The sequence below is a fragment of the Theropithecus gelada genome, chromosome 6 (assembly GCF_003255815.1).
Source record: "Theropithecus gelada isolate Dixy chromosome 6, Tgel_1.0, whole genome shotgun sequence".
In the NCBI taxonomy this organism is placed as follows: Eukaryota; Metazoa; Chordata; class Mammalia; order Primates; family Cercopithecidae; genus Theropithecus; species Theropithecus gelada.
Genome location: NC_037673.1, coordinates 90,359,928 through 90,383,986, shown reverse-complemented (window position 1 = coordinate 90,383,986; position 24,059 = coordinate 90,359,928). Strand labels below are relative to the sequence as shown.

Sequence of the window (24,059 nt, the reverse complement as noted above, 5' to 3'; positions counted from 1 at the left end):
ACAGTATGAATGAGGCCTTTGATATTTCTAACATTTATTGTATATATATTTTGGTATAAGCCTATTTGGCACACATGCAAATATTCTCTGATATTCTTGAAGTATTTACATCGTGTAATCTTAAGAATTGAAAAGCTAGGCTGTATTTTGAACACTCAACTCTTTTACATAACAAATTTATCATGAGATGATAATTTCATAATTTATTAATTTTATAATTAACAAACAATAATTCATAATTATTTTAATTTTAAAAATTATAATTGTCTATCCTTTATTTTTTGAAGAATCATAACAGGAGAAAAGGTAATGCCAAAATGAGGTATTTGAGTTTAAAACACAATAACCTAACTCAATTTCATTTGCCAAAAGTTTCAGACCCAAAGTTTACGCCTATCAGACCTACACAGAAAATCACATCTTTGGAGAGGAATAGTCAGCATCACCTTGATTGAAGGGAGAGACCTCAAGGCCATGGATTCCAATGGGTTGAGCGATCCCTACGTGAAGTTCCGGCTTGGGCATCAGAAGTACAAGAGCAAGGTAACCATATCTCTGTTGTGTTCCTGTCAATATTTGGAAGGCGTTGATTGGTTAATAGCCCTGGTTTAGGAGATGAAACCACTAGATAATTTTTTAAATGCTTAACAAACTTTTTTAAACAACATGTCAGCAAACAAGACCAATAATTGTATAGCATTTTTTCATTCAGGTACTAGGTGACCTCACGTAAACTACTTGTCTGTGTCCCAATTTCTTCATCTACAACATAGGAATAATAGTTGGAACTATCTCCTGGCATAGCTCTGAGGATTAAAACAGTAACAGCCACCCAGAAAACACATAGTTCATGCCTAGCACATAAAGTACTCAGAGTGTGGCTTTTTTTTTTTTTCTTTTTTTTGATGGAGTCTCGCTCTGTCACCAGGCTGGAGCGTGGAGTGCAGTGGCACGATCTTGGCTCACTGCAACTTCCGCCTACTGGGTTCAAGCAATTCTTCTGTCTCAGCCTCCCGAGTAGCTGGGACTGCAGGTGTGCACCACCACGCCCAGCTAATTTTTGTATTCTTAGTAGAGACAGCATTTCACTATGTTGCCCAGGATGGTCTCAATCTCCTGACCTCGTGATCCACCCGCCTCGGCCTCCCAAGAGTGTAGCTTTTAACATTATTACAACTAGTGCTAATATCAGTATTACAAATAGCATTATTTTACATGCCATAAAAATCTTCATACATTACTCTTAGACACTTTATCCAACCTGAATTGTACCAATGCAAATAGCAAATTTTAAAATTTATTAGAACAAATTGCTTTGTCTCTCCATATCTTAGTTTTCCCATCTGTAAAAATGAGAGTTAAAATAATGCCTACCTAACAGAGTTACTGAGATTAAATGAATATACGTTAGTTATGCATTTAAAGGGCTTAGAATACTTCCTTGTCCATAATGACTCAGCAAATGAAAATAGCAGAAGAGGAAGAGTAACAACAGTAGTAAGAAAGATATCATATAGTATCAATTATATTAGCAGTAATAATATATTAAACAATAATATTAGTGATATAAGTAATAATGAATAAGGGTCTAGTACTCATAGCTATATTTTTGGCACATATCTTATGTATTAGTTCATTCTCACACTTCTATAAAGAACTACCTGAGACTGGGTAACTTATGAAGAAAAGAGGTTTAACTGACTCACAGTTCTGCAAGCTGTACAGGAAGCATGGCTGGGAGGCCTCAGGAAACTTACAATCATGGCAGAAGGCAAAGTGGAATCAAGCATGTCTTTCTATGGCAGAGCGAGAGAGAGTGAAAAGGGAAGCGCCACACACCTGTAAACAACCAGATGTTGTGAGAACGCATTCACTATCGTGAGAACAGCAAGGGAGAATCCAGCCCCATGATTCAGTCATCTCCCACTAGGCCCCTCCTCCAACATGTGGGGATTGCAATACAACATGAGATTTTGGTTGATACACAGAACCAAACCGTATCATCTTATCTCTGTTTTAATGAACTATGTCCTCTTTATTGGTCAGTTTTTACAGCTGTGATTCATAGACAGCTTAGGACAACTGATCATATCCATCTTGTATTAAAGATCACATTCCATTCCGATGGGCATTTATTCACCTTAGTGTCATAATTTCTATAGATTTTTGATAAACAGCCTGCTTAGGTCCCTTCCAGCCCAGGAAGTTTTCACTAGTACTTAAGGTAGTTTAGAAATATCACAGAGCCCATCATTAGCAGGCAGTGAGTACTGCTAGCAGGCTGGCTGGAGTGCCCACATGGAAAGGGAAGGCATTATATCTGACCTGAAGGAAATCATATAGGGAAGGCAATCCTCAAAGAGAAAAATGGAAATTTAGTCTGTTTAAGGCCAGATAAGTAAAGACAGACCACACCCCAAAATACCATAGGAGTTCATCTGAGCCTGATTATAAGACATTTAAATTATCATAGCCTTCATTCAGTGCCATTTTTTTTCTGCCATGGGGCTTAATAACATATATTAAAGTAGCTACTGATTCCAAAAATAGGTACCTATGACCACTTCTGTCTTGTCCTTTCTTAGTTAGCACCATTTCCATGTTCTACTAGGCTTCAAACATTACTTATTTTTATAGTTCTGCTCTTTAGGTATGAAATATGAAACCCAGCAATGGACATGTGTCTCTCTTTGCTCTTTCTTTCCTTGATCTATTGCTGATTAATTTCAGATTATGAACTTTAAAAATTGTGATTCATTTGCATTACCTTTGCATATAACATACTTCATTGCTTTCAAACTTTACATCTGAAGATCTGTCTGCCATACATTAAAAAGAGAAAAGGCCACTTCATGCCTTCCTGCTAAAAAGAAAGAACAAGGAAACAAATATGAATGTTGTTTAACCCAGTGGTGAATGGAATTTTAAAATTCCGTTCCTATCAATATAGGTTACTTTGTTCATTGATTCTACTGTACAAGATGACTTATCTGAATACTTGAAGTTACAGAATTACATTTCAGATATCTTTCTTGTATATGCAACACAAAGAGTATATCCACATATATGTATGCATACATATATACTCATGTATATTCATTTATTATTTCGCAAACATTTTTCGCATATGGTTTTGGGGGAAGAGTCCTGAAGCTTTTTTTTTTTTTTTTGAGACAGAGTCTCGCTCTGTCGCCAGGCTGGAGTGCAGTGGCACAATCTTGGCTCACTGCAACCTCCGCCTCCCAGGTTCAAGCAATTCTCCTGCCTCAGCCTCCCCAGTAGCTGGGACTACAGGCAAGTGCCATCATGCCCAGCTAAGTTTTGTACTTTTAATAGAGACGGGGTTGCACCATGTTGGCCAGAATGGTCTTGTTCTCTTGACCTCGTGATCCGCCTGCCTTGGCCTCACAAAGTGCTGGGATTACAGGCGTGAGTCACCGTACCCAGCTGAGTTCTGAAGCTTTAATCAAAGACTTTGAGTTAGTGTCTAAATGCTAAAACATACTGACCTTAGGTGTGTCACTTAAACTCTAGGTCTCAGCTTATCCATCTATAACATGAGATACTACATCAGTGCTGTAAGTCTAAGATAAAAGTTTGACCACCCAAAAGCTACTTGCTTTTTTGTCCTACTCTCACAGAAATTCACTGTGTGTTTTTCATGTACTCAAGTCAGGATTCCAATGTGTATGGCAAGTAAGAAAAAAAACACTCATCCTCTTTTATTATGAGATGACTGACTATGAGTTATATTTTAATGTATTAACTATGATTATGTAAAATATTGCTAGTATCCGAGTGAGCTATTTCTTTCATAGATTATTACCTCTTATACATAGTTTATATATCTTATCTGCTACTTAAGATAATCAAAGGATATCTTTTGATTTTCAGTACACATCCATTAAGGTCCATTCAGGTACTACTCAGTAAGGATGCTGGAGATCGAATGAGTCATTTCCATTATTTCTGTAATCTTTTTTTCAAATAGCACACAGCATGCTTTTCTAGATACTGTAGTACCAAAAGTTTGATTTAGTGTCTCAGGTTGAAGTTTTTTTTTTTTTTAAGCTGCTAGCAATATGACAATAATGATTTTTTTTTCCAGATTATGCCAAAAACGTTGAATCCTCAGTGGAGGGAACAATTTGATTTTCACCTTTATGAAGAAAGAGGAGGAATCATTGATATCACTGCATGGGACAAAGATGCTGGGAAAAGGGATGATTTTATTGGCAGGTTTGTGCAATTTGTAACTTTTGGTTCACCCCTAGAGCATTTTTCTTAAAAGAATATTTGCTGTAAGCCTGTTATTGTAAACGATCTTTACCGTTTTGAAGAAGGGAACTTTACCATGGTAGGGCAATGCTTGGATGAACTGAAAAATAGATTCAAAGATTGACCAGTAGGTGGCGGTTTTGACCAGTTGATGGACACAGGCTATCTGAATTTGATATCCTTGAATTTTCTCCAGATGTCAAAGTTATGGGAGTTGAAAAAGAGGAATTTCATTTGATATAAGATACATAAAGGAACAAAGAGCATATTCATAGTCTGTAAAGTGATCTAAGATAATATTTATTTTCATAAAGCATACTATCACCATAAAATACATTATTTTCTACAGCGCCCTACAAAGTAGACAATACTTGTAATCTCTTTGGAGTTCATAAATCCATAAAGAGTTCCCAAGTTTTAGTGTAGGAAGCATGTAAGTGAGGCAGATCCATGTTAATCTGATAACCCAGTAAAGAAAGGAGTATTTTGAGGCTTACATGACATTTTTCCACAAAGTCAGGGTTATTTTGAGTGACCACTTGAATCATAGGAATTGTTTCCTTATTTTAAAACCTATGTTTATATTTTTTGATAGTTATATATGTGTCTTTGAAGCAAAACACATTGAAACATGCCAATATTGAAATAAAGTGTGGTGTACCGAAAAATTTGTTAATTTTTAAAATTAAAAAAAAATTCTTTCCTCACTGTAGCTTACATGAAATTCCAAGTCTTATAAACATACAGCCTGAAAAAAACTTATACATCCTAAGAGTAAAATAAATTATACTCTGGAAAAGTAAGAACAGGAATCCAGTCCAACATATTTATCTCTTGATTTTTTTATGATGCAGTTATATATGTATCGTCTTCTTCATAGGATTATATAGTGAGCGATCAAAAATGAGCTTCAGACAGCCTTTACTATTTTACTTGTAAAGTGAACCTGGAAAACACCACCATAATCTAATGCAACATTACATTTCAAGCCTTTTTAAAGCACAGGCCTTTATTGCACATGTTTTTCCCTTAATTAAAACACTATTTTCAGAGTTTTCTTAAAGTTTTATCTTGTTCTCTTTGGGATATACCACATCTGTTAATACATTAAATGCATTTCATTATAATTATATATCTAAGATTCTGTCTCCCTCAATAGGCCATGAGCTCTTTCGAGCAGGTACTATGTAGCTATTCCTCAAATGATGAGTTCATTTTCTTTGGTTATAGTAACATTAGTTATATTTGGTGACCACAAGTTAATCAGAATGATGGGCATGTGTAACTTGCTACCTCTACCTTATTTCTTTGTATTCAAACTTTCTTATCTTGGTAAAATAATGAAGATTATGCTGTAAATATACTGTCTTCCTGTATTTCTAGGTATATATTACATTCCTTCATATCCCTTCTTCTATTTTTTTGTATAATGACAGATGTTCTTTTATATATTTTTTTCCTTTGGTAAGAATTTTCCAATTTAAAAACTGAAAATTTCTCAGGCCAATTGGGACTGATCATTTTCTTTTCCTCACTTAATAACATTATGAGTTCTTCAAGGGCAGACATGGTTGACAGAGAGGTGGACCTAACTATCTCACTTCACCTTGTTCCTAAAGGTTTTTCATATTTTGGCTAATTTTTGAGAAAACGTGACAAATTGCTGGATGGAAGATCAGAGGGATTGTTCCAGATACCTGTGGAGGCTTGAAAAAGAGAAGTCTATTTTCGGTCATATACCAAACTTAATTGCCTATGAAAGCAATTTAAGCCCAAAAGGCTAGAGTGAAATGAGCACAGGTATAGACAAGACAGCTCTGGAGTAGTGGTTTATACTGGTTTACACAATGAAAGGAATGAGTGTTGAATTTTGAGGTACTGAAAGATGGACAATAGAAACATGTTGCACACTCCTAAATTAGCAAGGTTGCCTTTTGCAGAAATAACTGTGATGCATCATCATTTCAAATCTTTTTGATATCCAGATAGCACTGAAAACTCTAGGTCTCTAACTTGACGCTTGTTAAATTGCTCTTTAAAAGCATCCTGCCACTGAAAAGCAACATATTATTATACCTAAGTATCAGGCAACTGTGTTTATTTATTTGAAACTTTCATGGAAACAGTGGAGATAATACAGATTATAATAGAATTACTTAATTCCTAGAATAGTTTCAAAGACAATTGACTTACTTTCCAATTAAATTTGAGTACTCCGGGTAAAGTAACAGTCATAAAACTGTCATCATAATCTTCTGTCCTCTTTTGCAAGCTCTCACTGCAACATTCTGTGTCTGTGTTAATTTTGAAAGTAGAGACTATTCTAGGAATTTGCTGGAGGCTTGTGAGTAAGTTTAAAGTTGGCCATAGAGGGTGATACTATTCCTTTGATGGCTAGTAACATTTTTTAAGGGTACTGTCTAAACTGAGTCCCAAATTTGAGAACACTTGTATGGATTACATTATCTATATAAACGAGTTTATTATGCTATGGTTTATAATTGTCTATTTTATTTTCCATTTTTGGTGATATATAATGATTTTTATAATATATTTTGTAAATGCAAACTCAATAACAGTTTGTTTGTTTCATAATATTTAATAAGAACAAGAGTGGCTATGAATGAAAGAGCCACTTGCAAATCTGGAGTGTCAAAGAGTTAAAACTATTTTAGTACTGAACTTTACCCACTTCCATTCTTTAGTTTTTGTTTTTGTTTTTGAGACAGGGTCTGGATCTGTCATCCAGGCTGGAGTGCAGTGGTGTGATCTCGGCTCACTGCAACCTCCACCTACTGGGCTCAAGCAATCCTCCCACCTCAGCCTCCCGAGTAGCTGGGACCACAGGCATGCACCACCATGCCTGGCTAATTTTTGTAATTTTGGTAGAGGCAGCGTTTTGCCATGCTGCCAAGGCTGGTCTCAAACACCTGAACTGAAACAATCCACTGGCGTCGGCCTCCTAAAGTGCTGGGATTAACAGGTGTGAGCCATTGCGCCCAGCTCCAACTTCCATTCTTACTTGAACTAATATAGTCAGGCATTTGCCCCTAGCAATCCACCAAAACTGCTCCTGTCAATGTCACCCAAGCCCACCACGTTGTTCAATTCAATGACCAGTTTTCAACCTTCGTCTAACCTGCCCCAGCAGCAGTGCTGTATTTAGCTGACCGCTTCCTTACTTTGAAACACATTTTTCACTTGCCTCCCAGGACAACGCATACTCCTTGTTTTTTTCTTACCTCACTGCATGCTCCTGCTTGTCTCCTTTGCAGGTGTTTCCTCATCCCCTCATGTAGTTCTGGAAAGCCTCAGAGCTCACTCTTTGGGCATCTTCTTCATCTGTACTGGCTCCCATGGTGACTTCATCCATTCACAAGAGCCCAGCTCCACTCCATAACTCTTCTGTGCATTCCAGATTCCTGTATTGCACTGCCTGCTTGATATCACTATGTGAAAGTCTAATAGGTTTCTCCAGTTTAGAATGTGCAAAGCTAAACTAACCTCCAGTCCCACACCTCTTTCTGACTTCTGCTCTTCCTTCAGGCTTCTCTTATTTGTCGCTAACACCAAAAATCGTGGAACCATGTTTGATTCCTTTCTTTCTCTCACTCTCATCAAATCAATCAGCAACCTGATAATTTTTCTTCAAAACATATTGAGGATTCTCGGCCTCTCATCATCTCTATCATTATCATTGTGGTCGAAGCCACCATCAACTTTCTTATGGACAATAGCAACAGCCTCCTGTTCTTCCTTCCACCCTTCCCCTCCCACAACAGTCTGTTTCCAATTAGCAGCCAGAGTAATATTTCTAAAACAAAAATGAAGTAACTTAACTCCTCTGTTCCAAACCCTTTAATTGTTTTGCATTGTAATCTAGGGAAAACCGAAGTCCCTTTAGTGGCCTATAAGACTTTGCACAACCTGGCCTTGTTGCTTGTCTACCATGAACTTCTGCTATTCTGCCTCTCCCCGTCCTTCACTCACTTTCAGCCAGCTGGCCTCTCTGCTGTTCCTCAAGGCATACCAGACACCCTCCCATCTCAGGACCTTTCCCTCTATCTAACTTTCTTCAGGGATCCACTCACCTGCCTTGCTTCTTCATCTTCTTTAGATCTGTGCACCAATGTCTCATCAGGGAGGTATCCATACCAAGCCTATTTAAAATTGAACCTGCTTGTCTTGGCATCCCATTCCGCTATTCTGCTCTGTTTTTCTCCATTAAAGCAGCCACCATATGGCAAACTATGCATCTCATTTATGTTATCATTTATTTTCCCTCATTAGAAGGTAAGCTCCACAAGGGCAGGGATTTTTTGAGTGTTTTGTTCACTGCAACATACTCCATACCTAAGCAAGTATCTGGCACCGAGCACACAGCAAATATTTCCTGGGTTTGAATATAAATCCCTGAAGCTTGATTTAACACTGGAAATTATGGCTCTTTGTCAGACAAATGCTGATCTGACACCAGGCATTAATTGAAAGACAATTAGAACAACATGACTTAGTTGAAGGTAAGAAAGTTTCAGTGTAATTGTGGAAAGATGATTGAATATAATGCAAAAGAGAATAATGAATTAGTTAAAGTATAAAAGTGTCTGAACAATCTTTATACTTCAGTAATAATAAATGGCCATGTTTGGGGAAAAAGTAGGCTGTACATTTACCAAGACACTTACTGTAACTTTTCATCATCATGATATCTACAGAGCTATCTGGTTGTAAAACTTTACACAAAAGTAAATTTACCATAAATGGAAAGAAACAATAATAATAATGCTTTACAACCTACAGGGCCCTATTATACACATTAGCTCAACACTCTGGGGTAGCAGGGATGGTTCATATTATACCAGTTTTGCAGATGCAAATAGTGAGGCTGAGGGCAGTGAAGAGGTTGCTCAGCCAGTGGGGTGATTGATCTGAGGCTCAAATCCAGAGTTTCCTTACTCTAAAGCCCATGCTTATTTCACCACACTCTTGTATTCAGCTTGTTGTCCCAGAGCCATGGGGTGCTCAGTAAAATGCCAAGTACTCGGTAAACCAACTTAGGTGATGCACACCATATTGCAAGTTTGAACGACAAATTTTACCTGTCACTGAACTACAGTTTTCAAGTGAAGGTGAAATAATGTTAATCTGCATGTAATTATTTAACTTTCTGATCACCTGCATTTTGGCAGGCAAGACGGACTGCCCCCTTTACGATAATCAGCTAATAAATCCCCATGATTGTTACACTTTTATGCAGAGCAGTAATCTGAACAAATTGACTGCTGACAGCTGCGGTAAATTGCCAAGAATGAGTGCTGTCAGAGAACAAGTTGTTTTTATGAACGTGCAGAATAAGTAAATCCTGTGTCATGCAATTTTATTCAGTTGGAGTTATTTGCAATCCAATATAGAAAGATTTACAGCATTATTTATTAGTGTGCAAAATGCTTGTTTATCTTTAAAGTGGTGTTGATTTGGGGTACATATATTTTAGGTTGGTGAATTGCTACTGACTTTGTTGCATTGTTCTAAGGGCCTGGGCATTTGGTGCTACCCATGACAACCAAATGCTACCAATGTAAACTTGAGTCAAGGGCTTAAGTTTAACAAAATTCTTATTAATGGTATATGATAAGAAAAAAGTATTCTGAACTGGTAAGTTCTGGGGGAAGAACAAATGCTTTCAAAATCTACAGCCATAAAAATAAATCTATGGCTCTCTCTACTGCTGAGGAGAAGAGAAAGTGAGCTGTTTAGATGCACACGAATGTGCGTTCAAGTTCAGTGTGGCAAATGAGGAAAATAGCCTTTGACTTTGGATAAAAACCAAACTAATGTTTTCTTAAGGTTGAAAGTCAATGCATTTGAGCATTTGACACTCCATAGATTCTGATTTGGAATGTTTTTTATTTGTGACACCAAAACTATAATGCTTCTTTTACTTTCTACATAAATAAGAGCAGGAGAAATCCTACTGCATTATTAATCTGAAAGCACAAGGACAGCTAGCCAGAAAATTCTAAAAGGAAGAGAGGATTTTTTAAAAAAATAAAATCATTGTATTTTACTATTTTTTTTAAACTAATGATTGAGTGAAATAGTTCATTAGGGACACAGGCAATATTTAAATAAAGAATGGAGTTTGTCATTGATTTTTGTATTGGTTTTTCATAAACTCAGCTTAAACAAAATATATTAGGATTTTAATCCCTTTTCTTCTGTGAGTTACTGTTTGTTCATCTGAAGATTTTCTCAGAAAGGCTGTACTCATTGTAATATTTTTAAAATAATTGGCAAAGTTCTCAAAGACAGTTTCCATACACTGCTGTAGGTACACTGTGTAGTTTACCTTCACGTCAGTGAATAGGGAATTATAGAAGTTTGCAGAAGTATACCCAGGTAAAGCAATCTCCCCAGAGACAGTTGAACAGTGACAACTTCTAACAACAGAAAGGCAATAACAGCATGTAGCGTTTTGTAATGTCAGAGAGAGAGTAAAAACCTTTGGAGAGTCATGGAACTTGAAAACACTTCAGCAGCTACATATGGAATCTTTTTAATGCAAACATTTCAAAGAGTCATGTATTATATTAATTTATAAGGTGTTATATTATGCGAATGTAAAGTAGTTGTCATATATTAAGAAATCTCAAAAAGCTTCATACATGTATTATTCAATTTGATAAAAATTAAGTAAACTTGTGCTTTTTAAAAGCCCCCCTTCATAGAGGAATGTCTTCCCATTCTGAGTGTTTTATGTTTAAATGTTTTGCTAGCCATGATGGCTTCAAAATCTCTTTAGTTAGTACTTTAAGGCGTAATATATACTTACACGTTCATTGTTGAAGAGAGCTGATGGAAATTTCCTCTTGATAATTTTGGATTGTTTTGGCAGATCCCTTGCCGGATCTGATTCTAGCACCATTGCTTTGTGAGCCATAACGGGGCTGACATAGAGCTCAAGTGGAGTAGAAGTGTCGGCTCGGCAGATTCTTGTTTATCATTGCTGTTCACTTGTGCTTGCTCAATTAGCGTTATCTTCTATCCACAGTTCCTTTGGTGGGATCTTTTAAAGCCAATTGTCCATTTTGTGAGGATTAGTTTAGTTAAAATTAGATTATATAATCTCTAAATCCACTTAATAGGTCATGTATGAACTGCAATTCAGGAAAGGCGAGTGAGCCCCGAAGGGTGCCACCGTCGACCCCTTCGTGTTAGCCATGCAGCTCCTATGCCTCCCTCAAAATACTTGAGGCCTGTGTGACTTAGCTGATGTATGAGCCACCTGTATTCATGTGAGTATTAGATATTGATGAGGCTTGATTTCTGTCTTATTTTTAAGGTAAAAAATAATTGCAAATGGTTCTAACATGTACTTTCTATACCCCAGGGGACTCAGACGAACACACCCAGGGTGCTAATCACAAGACTGTTTCATCTGGGAAGGAATGTTGTGGCTCACTGGTTCAGAGACAGCAGATGGAAAGGCAGGGGAGAAAAACGGTGATCAGAACGCTGAGATTTTTCTCCTTGAAGTTTTAGAGGATAACATCACCATATAAAGATGATGACTGTTCCTTTCACGTGCTTAAATAGTTCAAATGTATATCTTTTTTTTTTTTTTTTTTTTTTTAATGCAGAGAACTTCAAGCTCTGATATGGAAGTCAGGAAACATAGTTCAAGTTCTTGCTATCACTTAATTTTTCTAAGTCTTATTTTTTCCTCTCTCTGAGGTACCATCCCTGACAGTGAGAGTGAGAAAGAAAGAACATGAGGCAGGGACTACGAGGAAGCATTTGTAGAATGAGGGAAAGTAGCTCTAAAATTGATATGGTTTGGCTGTGTGTCTCCACCCAAATCTCATCTTGAATTGTGGCTCCCATAATTCCCATTGTTGTGGGAGGGACCCGGTGGAAGGTAATTGAATCATGGGGGTGGGTCTTTGCCATGCTGTCCTTGTTATAGTGAATTAGTCTCATGAGATCTGATGGTTTTATAAAGGGGAGTTCCCCTGAACATGCCTTCTTGCCTGCCAACATATAAGACATAACTTTGCTCCTCATTCACCTTCCACCATGATTGTGAGGCCTCCCCAGCCATGTGGAACTGTGAGTCAATTAAACCTGTTTCCTTTATAAATTACCCAGTGTTGGGTATGTTTTTATTAGCAGCATGAGAACAGACTAATACAAAAATCTCTTTTAGATTCGAGTCTGTTCTGGTTATTCTGTTGATTCATTAATTGATGAGTTGAATTTGATGCAGATCACTTGAATTTTCAAATATCAAACTAAGGCAAATGTGATAGTATAACTAGATAACACATTTACATAGCACTTTCAACTTTTCAAAATACTTTTTCATCCATGATTCCTGTGTTCTTACAATTCTTTGCAAAGAGAAGGCATGTTTTTTTTTAAATTTCCGTTCAATAAATGAGGAAAGCTGAAGTATGAAGAGTTTAAGTGACTTGCTTAATATCACAATACTAATGAATAATTGCGATTTATTAAAATTTCAGTTTTCTGAACCCCCAGCCATGGACTCTGAAGTCAAATAACTTTCTTCAAAGTAACACAGAATCTATGTTCATTCTGAAGTAACGATCTGAGAAACCTGAAGGTTTAGAAGGGGCTGAATCTCCAAATCTAAGCGGACCTAAGACATAAACACTTAATGAATAGTTAATGAATGAATTAATTAATGAGTGAGTGAAATAAGTATTGGGGAGAAGTCAAACCACTTTCTAGGAAGACAATATAGAAGTGGTAGAATGAGCACGTTACACACTAGCACTGGCTCTGCCACTGTCAAGAATTGTCACCAAGGGTAAATTATTGGCCTCTCTGAGCCTCCATTTCCTTGTCCATAGTACTTTAATACTTACAGTGCACCAGCTGTATTCCAGTTGCTGTGCCATATGCTGAGAATAAGACATTGTTCCTGCCCTCGAGGCATTTCAGGGTACTGAGAAAGACAGCTCCAAGTTATTTCAATGAGAATTGGTAAAAATTAGACATGCAAAGATGAGATACATCATCTCAGGCTGAGGGCATGCCTTGTCCAAACATAAAGAAACAGGTGCATTCTAATATGGATGTTGGGAGGATTATAAGGCTTCTGGAATGATAAGTTGTAAGAGAGAATGCATTAGCAAGTGACACATAAGCTGATGGTAATTCATGGAGGGTACTGTTGTCTGGCTAAAGATATATTGTAAATAGTACAAAGCCAGGGAGGGACATGGTCAAGTTTGTGTTGTAGACATCCATACGGAGAGGGTTGGACTGTAGCAATGGTTTTTGCCTTGGGCTAGTTTCTCGAGAAAAATGGAGCATGAGGCAGTGATTGAGTGCTGGTACTTTATTAGGAGGTACCATCCCAGACAGTGAGAGTGAGAAAGAAAGAACTAGGGAATGAAAGCAATGAAACTAGCAATGAAAGGAAGTATGTTCATGGGTTGGTCACTGTTTCTGGTATTTCAGAGATATAGCTGGCTGCTTAGCAGGTGCATCCATATGGCCACATGTGCACAGGCCATGTGGAGAATTACGTTTTGGCACAGTTTGTGAAAGGGAAGAGGAGTGGGACATTGTCTTCCCATCTCCTATTACACTGATCACAGTTCACCCTACAAGGAGATAACTTCTGCATTGTTTCATGCAGCTTCCTTGGCAGTTGATCTGGGAGCCAGATACAATCTTCACAGTGCAGAAGTGCAGAAGTGCAGAAGTGGCTTTAGAAGTGCAGAAGTGACTTTGGAAGTCAGAAACTCAAAGTATATGGCAGCTAGGCCTGAATGCACCTTGGCAGAAAAGGGGAGTGCCTAGCTCTTTTGGGATAGTGAAAGATCAGCCAGCCCTAGGTGGGAGACCCATGAGCACCCAAGCATGGGTTTGGGATGAAGAGCAGCCCTTTGGGAGGCACAGCCATAGAAGCAGCTGAGGCAAAGCGAACAGCTGAGGAGTCAGGAGACCATGGCTCCTGGAGAGCCTAGGGAGCTATATAAGCTGTGTCAGGTAAGTTTTCAAACCACAGATACCAACCCTCAATAAAAAACAGATGTCAGGGGAGCTGCTCTGTGAACCAAAGAGGATAGTCTACACCCCTTTTACCCACACTGCCACCCATAGTGGCCTCTGAGGCACACACCCTACTGCTCTTTGCAATACAGTCTGAAATTAGATGAGATGAGATGAGATGAGATGCCTTCTTACACCAACATTCAGAAGTTTTTTTAGCAATACATCTGAGGAATAATATTTCACTGCCTATAAGATAATTTTGTTTTCTTAGCTTTTTGATTTGTGGAATTGCAAAGAAAGGAAGATGCAGCAAATGTAAACATAGAGCTACAACAAATTGTGGAATTTGAGGGTTTGAGAATTTAAAGTTCATCTGCACATGAGAAAACTGAAATTCAAGAGGATAAGTTATCTTGAAAGAGGTCACATGACTAATTAATGTAAGACTGAGGTCTAGAACCAAGGGAATCTGACTCCCAAACCCGAGATCTTTTCTCTGTGTATGTATCTGTGAACTTATGTTTGGAGTTCATAAATTTGTTTTGATGCTTTTTAGATTTTGCGTTTTTATCTTGATAACATTATAAAACCATTACTGTATGCCTATCCTGAACCATCTGGATGGCCACTTATTACTTCTATATTCAAACAGTAGTGAAACCTCCCTTTGTTCAGGACATAACAGTACCAGTGAGCCAAATACAGAAGAATCTACCCCATAGCAATTAGTACTGTGTTCACATTGCACTAGACTATGTTGTAAGAGTTCCATCCTTGAACATATTTGTTCAAAAGTTATGTGAGAGTAGCAAATGCTTTTTCCCCACCCAATTCCAGCAACAATTTGATTTGATACCCATCAGTGAAGCTTTAAGTTTATCCTCAAGCTAACAAGAAAACTTTGCTTAGTTCTAGCTGATACTTCATTTAAAATGGCATCTTACTCTCGAGTAGAATATTTAGATAAATAAGAGATCCGAATAACCTTAACTAGCACAAAGAACCTTAAAGTCATTAAATACTCTCTTGTCTGATATATTTATGAAAACGGACATTCTCTACATTGGAATTATTAAAGTCAAAATTCTGAAACACTGAATATAGCACAGGACCTGAGATAAACTATTTCTATGAGTACACCCAATACTAAAATTTTAGTTGTTACAGAAAAGCATAATATTCCCTATAAATTTATATTGTTAATTTAAATTTATTAGTTTCATAGTTTCAAAATTCAATTTATAATTTTTCTTAATCATCATATAAGAACAATAACTTATAGCCTTCTTCTCTGGTTTATATATATTTTTAAAGCATAAAAATAACATATTTTCATACTTGGAAACTGAGATAATTCTTTCTGTTAAAAATAAGTCCAGGCACAAAGAGGGGAACAACAGACACTGGGGTCTCCTTGAGGGCAGAGTTTGGGAGGAGGGAGAAGATCAGAAAAAGTAACTATTGAGTACTAGGCTTAGTACCTGGGTGACAAAATAATCTATACAACAAGACCCTGTGACAGGAGAGTTTACCTATATTACAAACCTGTACATGTGCCCACCAAAACCTAAAATAAAAGTTTGAGGGAAAAAAGTCAGCTGGGTGTGGTGGCTCATGCCTGTAATCCCAGCACTTTGGGAGGCCAAGGTGGGTGGATCATTTGAGGTCAGGAATTTGACACTAACCTGGTCAACATGGTGAAACCCTAGCTCTACTAAAAATACATTAAAAAAAAAAAAAAAAAAAAAAGTCAGGTAAGCGTGGCGGTGGGCACCTGTAATCCCAGTTATTTGGGAGGCTGAGACACGAGAATCACTTGAACCCAGGAGACAGAGGTTACAGTGAATTGAGATCATGCCACTGCACTCCAGCCTGGGCGACAGTATAAGACTCTGTCTCAAAAAGTCTAGGGCTGGGTGTGGTGGCTCGTTCAGCACTTTAGAATGCTGAACCGGGTGGATTGCTTGAGCCCAGGAGTTCAAGAGCAGCCTGGGCAACATGACAAAACTCCATCTCTACAAAACATACAAAAAAAAAAAAAATCAGCCAGGCCTGGTGGCACGTACCTGTAGTCCCAGCCACCTGGAGGCTGAGGTGGGAAGAATCACCCGAGCTCGGGAGGTCAATGCTGCAGTGGGCCATGATCATGATCGCACCACTGCACTCCAACCTAGGCAACAGAGTAAGACCTGGTCTCGAAAAAATTAAAATAAAAATTAAAAAGCCCAGATATTACCCAGTTTGAGAAGCACTGCTAACAGTGCTTCTTCCTGGGATGCATGATTACTTAGAGTGGTGGAGAAAAGCCTAGATCTTGGATTCCAGAGTCCTAGGTTCAAGTGGACTCCGCTAATAACTAACCATATGTCTCACCTCCTTCACGTACCCTCCCTGGCCCTCAGTTTTCTCAATGGTAAATTAAGGAGACGGCAAGAATCACGAATCCTTCTGCCTACTGGAGCAAGGTAGAATAATTAAGTGAAATAGGCCAGTATGGGGAACAGTAACTAATTCAGAGGACATTTACCTTGTATTTAAAAATATTTATATTCAAAACTTTTTTAGCACAAGCAAAACAACAAATCTATGGATCAGATTCCATCTGAAAACTGCCAGTTTGCAAAGCCTAACTTATATAATCTTGAGAGCAGCTTCCCCACCCTTAAAGCATTAAATGCAATGACTAATATAAATTAAGAGAAACCAACATCTATATGATCAGTACAAAGTGGTGGTGGGCATAGAAGAAAATCCTTCAGAAGACATCAATGTGTTTTAGTGTTTTAAGAGTGCCGCAGCTTCATATAAAAAAGGAAGGGACCGGGAAATGCATGATCAAAGTGAGTGGAAAAAAAAGAAACAACAAAGTAAGCGAAAGACTTTTTTTGGTTCCAACTGTATCCAACCAAAAATATTGCCTGAATTATAGTCTCTCGTCAATTCTCTAGTATTATACTCTCTATCCAAGTCAGAGTTACAAACTGTGGGCCCAGCAGTGTGTCAGGTGCTGGAAAGATCTCTAAAGGTAATACCTTTTTTTTTTTTTTTTTTAGAGAATGTGTTTGAATGGTTGTTTTCCACTGTAAAAATTTTTAACCTCAATTTGTTCCAGGTGTTATTGATAAGAACTTAATTCCAATTAAAATTAAAATATGAGATAAGGGATGTGATATGTTTTTTCACCCTTCAGAGTTTGAGGAGACAGCACAAGAGTACCTTGGAATGGGTATTGTGATAGCAGAAACAGTGCAGTTATTTGACATATATTCCAACTTCAGGAAGATGTTTCCAGACTTGTACAGACTCTAATCTCTCAATTTCTCAATAGTTAGCATTTAGTACACACGGACTTTCTGCCACTGACCAGGGCATTGCTTATTGTTTTCCTTTCTTACATCAATATTCCTCTTCCTCCCATTTGTATCTAGTCCCAGACATCCCTCCTATTAACCAATAGGCAAAAATAAAAGGCCTATTGAAATATTGGACTTCGGTTCAATATCTGCGATCACTCTTGCTAAAGAGATGTTTGAACTCAACTATAAGCTTTGAAGCACTGTCCATAGGAGTTTAGTTTAAAAGCAGAACCATAAATACCAAATAGAGTGAGGAATAAGAAACAGCAAGAGTTTAATCTGTCTCTGACCACCCAGTTTATGGTAGGTTACCACATTTATTCTTATAATTGGCTATTTCCTGTTTTAAATGCCTTTTACTCGTGCCTGCCACGTTTCTCAGTTTATTAGCCTTGTGGTCACCACATTACCTTTCTCTTCAAAATCAATTGACATTTTTATGAAAAGCGTTTTCAAGGTATTAGCTCTGAGAGAGTGGCATACAGAACATGCACTGCCACATTAGAAAGTCCCTCTTAGCACAACTCAGGTGCATAACACTCGAGCTATTATGTTTTAAGGAGATTTATGTGTTTTTATTTAGATTTATACAGTGTACTGTGAATATATTGGCATGATTTTAAAAAGTAAAACGTATGGCATCACAATGGTACATATTCTATTCACCGCTTAATAACATTTATGAATGAGGGGGAAACATCCTTTTTTTAAAAGTAACACAAACATTCAGAATTTTGGTAGTTGGTCTCTCTAGATAGCTCACATCATTTTTCTATAAGCAAAGCCCCAGTGACCTAATTCCTTAGGCCACCTAGAGATAGAAAGTCCTTACCACTTTATGAATACCATGACAGTGAGTAATAGTAGAATTTCAGATTAGCATAGTTTTTGTATCTTACAGGAAATAAACAATTACAGACCCTATGATAATCAGGGTCTGAATTTTGTTAAGAAAGTCAGCTGACTTGAAAGGTGTTTTCTTCCAGTGGTCCAAATAATATTTCTATTGATTTATTTTTCATAGAGCTCTGAACAGCTGTTTGATATGGCAAAAAAAAAAAAAAAAAAAAAAAAAAACCCCAAAAAACAAAAAAGGCCACTTGCTGATTCAAAACATTTGTCTCTAGGTGCCAGGTCGACCTGTCAGCCCTCAGTAGGGAACAGACGCACAAGCTGGAGTTGCAGCTGGAAGAGGGTGAGGGACACCTGGTGCTGCTGGTCACTCTGACAGCATCAGCCACAGTCAGCATCTCTGACCTCTCCGTCAACTCCCTGGAGGACCAGAAGGAACGAGAGGAGATATTAAAGAGATATGTACGTATGTAACCCTCCTCCTTCTAGAGTCACATGTGACTAGAAGAGGTTGTAAACAATTTACCAGGAGGGACAGAAGTACTTCTGAGAAGCTGTCTGATGGAAGAATTGGCACAAGTAAAAAGCAGAGTGAAAATAAATGCCACCCAGACCTTTGCAGAAGCACTTGCATTACCCACCCATGTCTAGAGACTTGATCTTCTCTAGAATCTCTTCCAGAGCAAATTCTGGATTCTGAGATTTTACTCAATGATTTTATCATGCAGGGATGCTGCCCATAAAGGAAGGCCAGGTTTACATAACATGACTTTAAAATTAATTTATTGATTCTTTGTAGCTGCAATTAAAATTTCTTTGTCTTTCCAAGTTTGAGATGGAGTTAATGGTACTTACGGTAATTAGTACCTTGGTAACTAAAGAGTATTCACAGGAGTGATTTTTATTTTCAGCTGCTCAGGAAAGCCTCACTTCATTCCTTTATTTTTTTTAAGTGAATGTGAAATCGAATTAAAGGAAGGCTCCTTCTTTTTGATCGAATGTGGAACGATAGTATGGAATAGTGAATCACTAAAATGACTACCCTACTCAAATTTTACCAAACTGAAATATTCACAACCAAATCTTACTATTTCCCAGCATCCTCCCACTGGACATTTCCCATCATGTAGTTTTCTTGAATCAACAGAGAGGGGAGCTCTTACTCCACCATTCTCTCTCAATGGAGGTTTGAAAAAGTAAATGCCTTAGTACCCATGAAGCTGGGAAAAAAGCTTTTCCACTTAAAATGACAAAGCTTGTATTGTACAGTGCCGCCAGGTGTTTAGAAGGCTCCTCTAGACACTCAGCCATGAAACCAAGCTCCGACTAACAAAGAACCACTTTTTTTTTGGACTTTAAAATATTCCTATTTGCTGACTGACATCCTTTCAATAACTGAATTTAATAAAGATGTACCTTATCAGGCTGTGCAGATAACATGAAGTGCTGGTACTAATGCTCTACAATATTCTTCAAACAGATTAGCAGGATGTGCGCTTCAGCAAATTTATTCTGGCTATCTCCACTGAATCAGCTGTCTGCTAATGCTTGTACAACTCATCCACCAATGGTGTTATCATAAACAGTTTAATAGAGGTGACTTAGCAAGGCTAAATAGTATATATTTTTAAACTACCTAAGAGCCTAAGATATTGTGTGACATCTTCTAATATATAATTGCAATTATGAAGATTATTTTACATTGTGGTATCCACCAAAACATATTCTTCTGTTACCAGAAGTGAGCCTCATGAATTACAACAATTTTAATGGAGTTAATCAGTATATTAATATAAAAATTCTTCTAGGCATTATAATACTATAGTTGATGGATTAATATTTTGATATTATCCCATATATTAAAGGATATTGCTGCCTAGGTAATTAGAAGTAATCCACCTATTATTAATTTTTTTTCTTTTTACTGGATGACTGAATGGCAACTGCCCATTTCCATTCAGAATTTGAGTATTTGTTTCCATGTCTTTTTTCAATAAAATGTAAAATATTATGCAGACGTTTGACTTAATTCTCACATTGTATTCTGCTCAATATATTAAAAAACGAACCATGTTTAAACATACTTTTTTTTCAGCCTTGAATTTCAGGCAGAGGCCTATACCTCCCTCTAGAGACATACCTGCTACTAAGCCACTATGTGCAACATAGCACATCTGTTATATTTACTCATAGCCATGAAAGGACAAAGACCTATGGATTAGGCTTCAGTGTGTTTCCTTTTTATTACAAGGATCATGAAATGAATGAATGAATGGCATATCACATCTGAAATATCATTCGTTTTGGAGAAACATATAATGGAGGTTGTTTGGAGAATTATTTCTATATTTTCCTGCAAGAACATGTGTATTTTTAAAAGTTGAGGTCAAACTTAGGAGCTTGACACTGGTCACTGTCAGGGGAGCAGATTAATTGCCACCACTCTGATATGAAGCAGCCCTACACAAAGCCCTCCATTGCTGCTGTTTAGCTGTTCATTGCTGAGGATTGAAGCCCCACAAAGTAAACAAACATCACTCTGTGAGCCATTTTTTGATCACCACATTCTGAGAAGATGGCTAATTCCATTTTTTTTTTTCTTTCCTCTTTTAGGGGGAGGAAATGAGGGAAGGTCAATAGGGGGCGGGTAGTAATGGGTAGTAGACCAAGAGCAATTGTATGACCTTTTCAGAACGGGTATGCTGAACCCTTGCTCCCCCTTGTCACAGTTTAAAAACCAGAGGAGCTAGTTTAGAGAAGAAGTTGTTAGCATTCCATTTTTATTATGACATTTCACAGTCATCTGATTTAATGTCCCTTGACCGGATTGTCCACCGTGAGACGATGGGCTTGAAATGTTATTTAGAGCATTGATAAAAGGTGAGCGGTTCTAAGATGACAGCGAGTCATAAGGCTGGTGGTGTGACATTAATTTTCTCCATAACAGAGATGGAATAAGACGTCACGGTGACAAGCTGTCAATCAGCTCTGGCCCCTCAGAGCATCTCGATGCCATAGGATGGGGTATTGCCTCTCCCGTAATAGAGCTGAACTGAGATGCTCTCCCTGACAGCTGCTGCAGTCATAGAGAAAATATATTATACAGCCTTTCATTAAAAAAATAAAGAGGACTCCTCTCCAGAGCATTTCAATCTTTTCCCATCTATTGAGGGCTGAAAGGATTCACAGCAAATCATAGATTCCTCTGCTATGGAAATTTCTGGCTTCAGAAGCCATCCGGGTTTTTAGGTCTTCTAAAATAACCATAAATAGCAAGGCAGGAATACCTCTTGATGAAGTTACATTTTTAAACCAATGTATTTATTTATTACTTCTTATTATAATCGATGTGTCACTGGCCTTAACCGTTGAAATTTGCAATATATTATGGAGTGTCAGCTGACTTGGGGAAATGAAACCTTCAAACAATAATTACTACTCCAAATGGGAAGCAGAGGATCAGAGCCAAAGCACCTGAAGACAATATGTCTATGGAATGAGGCTACCAATGTGAAATGATTCTCAGACATAAGGACTGATTATATTTGTTTTAGTCAAAATAGAACTTGATTTAAATTGCCTCTGAAAATTAAAGTATAGAAACCTTTTTTTTTGATAAAACTGTTCCCCATCATTAGGGTCAGAGACTTATCTGATTTACAACATTGTGTAAGCTCTGAGACAAGAAACTTTCCAAACTTGCTGTTACTGTAGGAACACAACATGCCTACAAACCTCTGAATTATACCCTGCTGTCTAATGCCCCCACGGTGAAACCCTTCAGTTACAGGAATTTAAATGGAGAGAGAAGTGCATTTTTACTGAACCTTGTCACCTGGGTATTTTAAATAGATTTTTGGTGATAAATAACTGTTTAAAAACAATAAAAGATTAAGTTAATCCTCATCTAAACACTCTTATAAAAAGTTAGGCTGTGAGATTACTCATATATCCACATTTCCTCCTCTCAGTATACCAAGGTCATAGTTTCAGTGTAAACAATGACTGGTCATACGGGACTGATAAAGTTCCTATCACAGTAAGCTTTTGCTTGTCAGTATTCTCACATTATTAATATGGTGATGGGAGTGCTTTTTACTCTAGTAACATTTTAATAGCTAACTTTATTATGCAAAAGTATGTTATGTTCTCTAATTATAAAACATTTTATAGATTATGAAAAAGAAGTACCTTTGATTTACTGAGTAGAAGTGCTGATCGCGTTGTAAGAAAAATGCTACGAAGTATAAATAAACAAATGCACATTAGCATTCTGTTGGTTCATTTTACTCTCAAAGTATTTGTGCCCATTAATTAGACTTCTGAATTATTGTATTGGTTTCCCTCTTTTAATTCCTTCAAGTGCTACACTTATAAAACACCACCGTTATTAATTTATGAAGTGAAATAGATTTTATCATTTGGATCCATTTTTTCTATTGAAGTTTCCATACTTCTGTACATACTAAAATAGCAAATAAAACTATAAATTTAAGAAAATTTTTTATTTTTAGTCATCAATTTATTTTTTAATTTATTTTTAGTCATCACTTTGATTGACTGTAGAAGATTGTATCTGTCTTTCACTTATGTAGAACTACAGTAGTCTTTTGAAATAAATACTAGAAAATAGTCTTTAGGTAATTTAATCCTCATCTAGCCCATGCAATTTCCAAAACTCACCAAGAGGAAAATAGTAGAAAAAAATAATTAACTTAATGTTGACCTTCTTACCCCTAAAGACTGAAGAGTGTTACATATCCAACAACGTGAGATTTAATATTGATAATTAGCCTGAGAGTGGTGGTTCATGCCTGTAATCCCAACACTTTGGGAGTCAAGGCTGGAGGATCACTTGAGGCCAGGAATCGGAGACTATCCTGGGTAACATAGCAAGACTTTTTCTATAGAATTTAAAATGTTTTTAAAAACAAATTAACCAAGTATGGTTGCACCAAAAATAAGCAAATATGCTAGTAGTTCCAGCCACTCAGGAGGCTGAAGTGGAAGGAATACTTGAGCCCAGAATTTGGAAGTTACAGTGAGCTATTATCACGCTACTGCACTCCAACCTGAGTTAGACCCTGTCTCTAAAAAAATAAAAATAAAAAAATTTTTAAAACCCCACTAATCTCCAAACCATTATATCTACAGATGAAAATATTTCTTGGAGTGGTTTGCTTGCTAGAGGAGATTGAAAAAAGGAAACAGACATATCTATTCCATAATTTATTGTTCACCATTTATTGATAATTATTTATGGGAGTAAATGTGTTTTTTTTTTTATTCTTTCAGAAAATCTAGTTATATAGTAACAATTATCCACATTGGGGTGTGTGTGTGTGTGTGTGTGTGTGTGTGTGTGGTGTAGATTCATGATGGTGGAAGGGTAATTTATACTGAAGAAACACAAATGACACCTTGAACCCCTTATGCAGCATCAAAGTTTCCATTCTATACATACTAAAATGGCAAATAAAACTATAAATTTAAGAAAAATTACTCACTATTTTGAATTTATTTTATTTTTTTGAGTTGGAGTTTTGC

The 24,059-nt window shown here is 37.1% G+C and overlaps 1 protein-coding gene across 5 annotated transcripts in view; it reads left to right on the top strand.

Annotated features, from left to right (window-relative positions):
- Positions 1–24,059, top strand: part of MCTP1 (multiple C2 and transmembrane domain containing 1) — a 594,727-nt gene that overhangs the window by 387,928 nt on the left and 182,740 nt on the right. For all 5 annotated transcript variants that reach the window (XM_025387620.1, XM_025387618.1, XM_025387616.1 and 2 more), the window contains 3 exons: positions 373–543; positions 4,109–4,239; positions 18,788–18,974. In XM_025387620.1, the coding sequence (XP_025243405.1) occupies positions 373–543; positions 4,109–4,239; positions 18,788–18,974 (489 nt within the window). The remainder of the gene's footprint in view (positions 1–372; positions 544–4,108; positions 4,240–18,787; positions 18,975–24,059) is intronic.